The 8350-nt window shown below is 46.9% G+C and overlaps 1 protein-coding gene across 3 annotated transcripts in view; it reads right to left on the bottom strand.

The window, feature by feature from the left end:
* LOC140403507 (protein transport protein Sec24B-like) overlaps positions 1 to 7875 on the bottom strand; it is a 62651-nt gene extending 54776 nt beyond the window's left edge. The window contains exons 1-2 of one of the 3 annotated variants that reach the window (XM_072491446.1): positions 7723 to 7875; positions 5311 to 5432 (exon numbers count right to left, since the gene is read on the bottom strand). In XM_072491446.1, the coding sequence (XP_072347547.1) occupies positions 5311 to 5371 (61 nt within the window). In that variant the 5' untranslated portion in view covers positions 5372 to 5432; positions 7723 to 7875. The remainder of the gene's footprint in view (positions 1 to 5310; positions 5433 to 7722) is intronic. The other 2 variants (XM_072491447.1, XM_072491444.1) reach the window with 2 other exon arrangements.
* Between the last annotated feature and the right edge of the window lie 475 nt (positions 7876 to 8350).

Below are 8350 nucleotides of genomic sequence, written 5' to 3' on the forward strand. Positions count from 1 at the left end.
GAAAGGGTGGTGGAGACAGATTCAATTGTAACTGTCCAAAGGGAACAGGATGAATATTTGAATGGAAATACCTACAGGGCTATGAACGACAGGCAGATTTCCATTTCTCTGCTTCCTTTCCAAACCAGCAGACATCTGAAAGTGCTTTACGGCCAATTAAGTACTTTTTGAAGTGCGGTTACTGCTCTAATGTAAACGAAAGGCAGCAGCCAATCTGCACACACCAAGCTCCCACAAAGAGCACTGTAAGAGCCACCTGTGCTGCTGGTTGAGGGGTAAATATGGGCAGGACACAGGTGAGAACTCGCCGGTTCTTTTCTTCAAAATAATGCCAAGGAATCATCTGCCTGAGAGGGCGGACGGGGTTTAATGTCCTCATGCGAAAGATGGCGCCTCCAACTATGCAGCGTGGGTTTCCTGCGAGTGCGACAGTTTTCTCCCACAACCCAAAAATGTGCAGGTTAGGTGGATTGGCCACGCTAATTTGCCCCGAAGTGTCCAAAAGGTTAGGTGGGGTTACGGGGAAAGGGCGGGGGATTGGGCTTAGGTAGGGTAGTCTTGCACAGGGTCGGTGCAGACTCAATGGGCCGAACGGCCTCCTTCTGCACTGTAGGGATTTTATGATTCCATGAATACTATCAGGCCTCTCATGGCATTGCTCACAGATTTGAAACTCGGAACACCAGCAGACCATTGGTAGCAGTGCTCACAAAGAATTGAAACACGAGCAGACCACTCGTGGCATTGCTCACAGTGAGTTGAAAATTTAGCACACTAGCAGACCTCTTGTGGCATTGCTCACAAAGAATTAAACTCAGATCACTGGCAGACCTTCTGTGGCATTGCTCACAGCAAGTTGAAACTCGGAATATTAGCAGACCTTGCGTGGCATTGCTCACAGCGAGTTGGAAAGTACCACACCAGCAGACCTCTTGTGGCATTGCTCACAAAGACTTAAACTCAGATCACTGGCAGACCTTCTGTGGCATTGCTCACAGCAAGTTGAAACTCGGAATATTAGCAGACCTTGCGTGGCATTGCTCACAGCGAGTTGGAAATTACCACACCAGCAGACCACTTGTGGCATTGCTCACAAAGACTTAAACTCAGATCACTGGCAGACCTTCTGTGGCATTGCTCACAGCAAGTTGAAACTCGGAATATTAGCAGACCTTGCGTGGCATTGCTCACAGCGAGTTGGAAATTACCACACCAGCAGACCACTTGTGGCATTGCTCACAGTCAGAGCAGGTTTGAAGAATACTCTCAGACCTCCAATGGCATTGCAAACTGAGAGTCGGAGAACGTGACGGGTGTCTGAAAGAAATATAGAATCAGAGTATTCCTACAGTACAGAAGGAGGCCATTTGGCCCATCGAGTCTTCACCAACCCTCTGAAAGAGCACCCTACCCAGGTCCACTCACCCGTCCCATCGCCATAAGCCCACCTAACCTGCACATCCCTGGACACGAAGGGGCAATTTAGCATGGCCAATCCACCTAACCTGCATTGTGGGAGGAAACCGGAGCACCCGGAGAAAACCCACGCAGACACGGAGAGAAAGTGCAAACTCCACACAGACAGTCACTCCATGCTGGAATTGAACCTGGGTCCCTGGTGCTGTGAGGCAGCAGTGCTAACCACTGTGCCACCCTACATGGAGAGAGAGAGTGAAGTATGTCAGTATTGATAAACTGTTTTTGGATTAAGTTCTGAAACCTTGAGCCAGTGAGAGTAACCAAGCTCAGCTGAAGTATGTTACTGTTACTGTTAACATTATCGACACCTATAAAGCAGAGCATGTGCTATTAGCAACATTTATTTTATTTATTTATTTTAATTTAGAGTACCCAATTCATTTTTTCCAATTAAGGGGCAATTTATCGTGGCCAATCCACCTTCCCTGCGCTACCCTTTGGGTTGTGGGGGTGAAACCCACACAAACACGGGGAGAATGTGCAAACTCCACACGGACAGTGACCCAGAGCCAGGATAGAACCTGGGACCTTGGTGCCGTGAGGCAGCAGGGCTATCCACTGTAGTCAACCCAATATGCTTTGGTAATATCATAACACCTTCAATCCTTACTTCCTCCATAGGGTGGTGCTGTAAACATCAATATTGGAAAAAGAACTGTTACGTTGACTTCATCAAGAGCTGCAGTTCCTCTGGCCTGTTACAGCACCCACAAGATATGCCACTTCCTCCAGCTAACCATCAACAAGGCTGGACATTCGCCAGTAATATATCCTGTTCTGTGTGTAGCAAACACTTCTACCAACACTTGCTCCGTCACACTTTGTTGGTCTGATATGGCAGAACTGGACTGGGAATCAGAGGCCCTGGTGAGAGTATTTTGTGAAGTACATATATTGTGGTAAAACAGTGAATTGGGGCGGCATGATAGCAACATTGGTTAGCACTGTTTCTTCACAGTTCCAGGGTCCCAGGTTCGATTCCCGGCTTGGGTGACTGTCTGTGCTGAGCCTGCGCATGTCTGCGTGGGTTTCCTCCGGGTGCTCCGGTTTCCTCCCACAGTCCAAAGACGTGCTGTGAATCGGACATTCTGAATTCTCCCTCGGTGTACCCAAACAGGCGCCGTAATGTGGCGACTAGGGGATTTTCACAGTAACTTCATTGCAGTGTTAATGTAAACCTACTTGTGACAATAATAAAGATTATTAGATTATTATTATTAAATCTCATGAGTTTTGCCATGGGAGATCTGACAATATATAAATATTGGTTCTGTTCCTAGTATATCTTTCACATGTGAAAGTTTGACAGATGCAATCTACTTGGTTTGCATGTATTCTTAAACTAGCAGCAACAAGTGCAGGTGAAGAATTCCCCCTGTCCCTTAGAGGCACATCAAGGTCAAGTGAAGCTCACTCCTCACCCTCAGGGACATTGGTGCGGGGGCTGGGGATATTCTCTATTCTCCCCACACACAGGGACACAGCAAAGACAGACGAGGCTCTCTCCCCACCCTCAGAGACACACAAGTACAGACGAGGGTCATTCCTCTTCCGTGGGAAAGCCAGGCTGCAATTTGGAAAATGAATCCCCAGGCAACATCCTGACAAACCTCCCATTAGCTGGCACGAAGGATCCATGAGATAGTCAGCTGGCCGACACATCTTTGGAGTAAAAGTGGCACCTCATTCGAACAAGCTGTTCCTAAAGAAAGAACCACTTGTAGCTTTAAACAGCCTATCACGGCCGCAGGGTGTCGCAAGGAGTTTTACAGCCGATAAAGTACTTTTGAAACAAAAGCTGGAATTCTCCGATCGTCGGGATTCACTTTTCCCCCCAAGCAGAGCCCCCCCCCCACCCCCCCATCCCGGGTTTCATGGCAGCGTGGGGTCACAATGGGAAATGCCATTGACATACAGCGGGAAGATAAAATCCCACCTCCTGGGAAACGCGCGGCTGAGGGACCGGAGACTCCAGCCCAGAAACAGAAAATTCTGGACAATCTCAGCAGGTCCAACAGCATCTGTGGAGAGAGAAGCGAGCTCACGTTTCGAGTCTGGATGACTCTTTGTCAAAGTACTTGAAAATGAAAATCGCTTATTGTTACAAGTAGGCTTCAATGAAGTTACTGTGAAAAGCCCCTAGTCGCCACATTCCGGCGCCTGTTCGGGGAGGCTGGTACGGGAATTGAACCGTGCTGCTGGCCTGCCTTGGTCTGCTTTAAAAGTCAGTGATTTAGCCCAGTGTGCTAAACCAGCCCCTGGTTTTTGAAATTTAGTGAACTTTTTGAAATTTAGTGACTCTTGCACTTCAGGAAAACAGCAGCCTGTTTGCACACAGCAAGATCCCACATACAGCAATAGAATGGCCAGGTAATATTTTTTAATGTTGTTGACTTTGGGATGAATGTTGGCCAGGACAGGAGACAAGGGGGACCTAATGAGGGCAATGGAATAAAAATCAGAACTGGGCATAAGAGGGAAAAATACAGAGACTGTTCAAGGAAGAATCAATGGTAATTATAACTCATATGCTGAAGTCATTTGGATTGGATCAAATCAAAAGAACAATTCTCTACAATGGGCTAGGAACTGGCAATAGCGAAAGGGGTAATTGGTGTTGTGATAACCCTCACGAAACCCACGGGGACACGCCAATTAATCGCCCCATGGAACTCCTGGAGGCCCATCAGCTAGGGTTCATGGAAATCGCCTCATAAAAGCGGGCCTGGACTGGGACTGGCTATAACGTTTGCCCGGCTTGGGACCTTGGAGCTGTAAGCCAGCTTGCAGCCTTTACTTTTGTTGTCGAACTACACTTCTTTGGGATTTACCTTCTCGGGCCCCCTGAGCTTTTATACATGTGTCATTTCAGACTCCCAACTCAGATATGAACAAACATTGAAATAAAAGCAAAGTACTGCAGACGCTGGGGATCTGAAATAAAAACAGAAAGTTCCGGAAAATGTCAGGCGACCTGGCGACATTTGTGGAGCGAGAAACATTTCTTTCCAAGAAGGGTCACGTTGGACTCGAAACATTAACTCTGTTTCTGTCTCCTCAGACCAGTAGAGTTTTTCCAGCACTTGCTTTTTTTTTTCTGAGCCAACATTACTCCTTCCCAGTGTTGGATTATTTTGTTAATAATCTTTATTGTCACAAGTCGGCTTACATTAAAACTGCAATGAAGTTACTGTGAAAAGCCCCCAGTCGCCACATTCCGACGCCTGTTCGGGTACACTGAGGAAGAATTCAGAATGTCCAAATTGCCTAACAGCGCGTCTTTCGGGACTTATGGGAGGAAACCGGAGGAAATCCACGCAGACACGGGGAGAACATGCAGACTCCGCACAGACAGTGACCCAAGCCGGGAATCGACCCCGGGACCCTGGCACTGTGAAGCAACAGTGCTAACCACTGTGCTACCGTGCCGCCCATAGCAAATCGGAGTGGGGCTCGGAAATTCAGTCTGGCAAGTCAAGCCGCCTCCACAATGATAGTTAATCTATTCTCGCCGCTATGCCATTGCACACTATTTCCTTGTCCTGTAATCTCCTTAGTGTCCCGAGATCTATCGATCTCAGTCTTAAATATACTCAATGGCTTTCCAGGGTAGAGAATTCCAAAGGTTCACAACCTATCGCGTGAAGAAATTTCTCCTCATCTCAGTCCTAAATGGTTGACCCTTTATTCTAAGACGGAGTCGCCTAGTTCTAAATTAGTCACAAATAATGTCACTGACGTCGCATCATGTTATTGTGTGCCATAAATTAAAAGACCCAAAACTTCTACGTTAGAGTGTAATGAGCCAAGAGCATCTCAAGAATCACTTACCCGAGGGGACCGGGTGGACCTTCCTCTTTAAATGTTTAGTGGGTCTGAAAAAGCCTGGCATTGTAACTGGGTGAATCTCAACATTCTGCAGCAACCATCCTCTTTGTCCCGGGGTCTTCTATCTGCAAAAGTTGGCAAATGTGCCTGAGTCTTTTGTAACACGGTGCAAGTAACTCCACCCACTCTCCCCTTTCACAGCATGCATGCTACGCCCCTTGGCAAGGTTCAACCTCAGTTAGTCTCCAGGAGGGCTGCGTCAAATGCTACACCTTCTCACCTTTCCCCCCACCCCACCCCCCACTGTTGCCATAGAGGTTTTATGTTACATGGAAAGGAGATGTTGATTCTCTCCTGTCAGTCTTGGCCCAGATTAAAATCGAGGGCATTCTGTGTATTGTGCAGTGGGTCGCTGACTCTACGTGGCAATCAAAACAATGTATTCCTTTCCAATACGTTTTGTTTCTAAATTAATTCGGCAGTGGTTTGAAATAACAGGATTGATCTATTGTTTGGAGACTCCATGTATTGTGCCTTGAGTGTCTTTGATTCGTCATCTCAGACATATCCATAAAATTGTATTTTATACGTGAACCCACCTTTCATTTATTTGCTCTTTCTAGGTTTACATCCAGATTTAATTTTGCACGGCACAATTTTCCTTCCATTATAAACGCCGCCCCCTCAGCCCTATTGTGTTGTCGACTAAAATGAGCAAAATACTACAGGCGCTGAATACACCTTTTCTCGGGCAAGCTGGAGCTATTTATTTCCAAATGAAGCTGCAGCTAGAAATTAAGCCAAGGAGGGGAGACCAAACCCATTTTGGGGATTAAAGTACGTCCCGTGGGTAAACTGTTGCCAAATTGCAGAATGGTTGAAATGAATGAAAATGGTGAAATTTGGTTGGACGAGCAGCACAATTTGGGCAATAGCGAATGATCAGCTGGCTGGCTTTCCAATCTGCCTGAATTTTAATTGCAGTGCTGGCAAATATTTGAGGGTTTTTTTGCACTGAAACTAAAAGCCGACAAACAATTGCGAAAAACAAACTAGGTCTAAATATCTCCCAAACATTACGTATAAATTTAGAGTACCCGATTAGTTATTTTTCCAATTAAGGGGCAATTTAGCGTGGTCAATCCACCTACCTTGCACATCCGTTGGACGTAGACATCGGGAGAAAGTGCAAATTCCGCAAGGACAGGGGGCTAGGATCGAACCCAGAGGGCAGCACGGTGGCGTGGTGGTTAGCCCTGCTGCCTCACGGCGCCGAGGTCCCAGGTTCGATCCCAGCTCTGGGTCACTGTCCGTGTGGAGTTTGCACATTCTCCCCGTGTCTGCGTGGGTTTCGCCCCCACAACCCAAAAATGTGCAGAGTAAGTGGATTGGCCGCGCTAAATTGCCCCTTAATTGGGAAAAATAATTGGGTACTCTAAATTTTTTTTAAAGGGATCGAACCCAGGACCTCGGCACCGTGAGGCATCAGTGCTAACCACTGCGCCACCGTGCCGCCCGATATACGGTAAAGTCGCCAGAGCCCCAGATGACCACGGGCTGCTTTCCCCTTTGAGGGGGAAGAGCTGACTGGTGGTGATTTAACCTGAGGATCACCACTCCTCAGGCGAGGGGCGAGATTGAGAAGACGGGGGGCCTTCATGAATAACCTCAGCCGGTAGGGGAATTGAACCCCCGCTGCTGGCCTCGCTCTACGACATCACGAACCAGCTGCCCAGCCAAGTGAGCTAAACCAACCCCAATGAGAGAAAACACACAATTAAAATGATTATTTATCCTATGACTAAAATAACCCTGGTAATTACAAAATGATTATGTGTTTCTCTGACATTTGAATATGAATGGACTCCAGCTCTGTATATATTTTCTTTTTAAATTCAAAGCAGAACATGTTCGCTCTGACTGACGATTAATTTAGCCCGATATTTTCCTCTACCATCCGAACGATATGGTCTAAAATGCATCTCATTAATTATTTGGCTTATTGTACATATGTGATAAGACTCTGGAGTAAAGAGCTGATGGGATAACAAATGCATTCTATCACACAAATCTCCAACCCCAGCGAAGAGCTCCCAATCTGACTTTGGAAATCTTTGTCATATTGTTATAAATCTGTGAGGGCCCAATTTTGAAAGAGAATCTCCATGTTGGAGTTCCACCAATAATCTACCAAGTAAACACATAAAACGTCTATGCTAATGCGTAAACAATAGTATATAAACTTGTTTCCAATTCTCATTGACCAATAAATTATTTTCGAAATGCTGATGTCGCATTCCAGGAACCTTATTGGCTGACAAAGGTCTTGCGACCTTTCAACTATTGGTGATGCAACTCTCTTGATTGTGTCGTTTACCAGCTATCTTCTTGGCTGCTACTCTGTACAGGACGCACCTGAGTATTCCTTGCTTGGTACCAATGGGAATATGGGGTTTGGATGGGCAGACAAGTGGACAATCAGCTGACTTCGGTTTATCCGGTATTGGCTCATTGGCACCTGGTAACAGCAGCCAGCTGCTGCTCATTGGCTGTGCTTGATCCCCAGAACGTGACGGGAAATCCTCATTCGTCGTTGGTCCACAGTAACTAAATGCTCATCGGTCAGTTGTAACCACGTGACAACAGTGAGGCACTGCATCACAATGCCAAAGTGACTCAACTGAGCAAATTCAACTGAGTTTCAGGCCAAAGGCCTGTAAACCTGAACCATGCTGGTGTGCGAGGACGTGTCTGTCTCCACAGCGCAGGGACTGCAGACTGACCAAAACCCATGGCCTGTGTCCATGTCTGAGCCACACAGTACTCCAATTGTAGAATAGGCAGAGCGCTCAATCTCCGCCAGTTACAATTTACAACCGATCCAGACTTGCGGCCAGGAGAACCCATGCGATAAACAGCTTTAAGGACCATAAGTCCACAGTCATTAATCATTCAGGGGTGTGGGCACCGCTGGCAAGACCAGCATTTGTTGCGCATCCTTCTTTGCCCTTGAGATGGCGCTGGTGGCCCTCCTTCTGGCATG

Source organism: Scyliorhinus torazame, chromosome 28 (assembly GCF_047496885.1).
Source record: "Scyliorhinus torazame isolate Kashiwa2021f chromosome 28, sScyTor2.1, whole genome shotgun sequence".
Classification (NCBI taxonomy): Eukaryota; Metazoa; Chordata; class Chondrichthyes; order Carcharhiniformes; family Scyliorhinidae; genus Scyliorhinus; species Scyliorhinus torazame.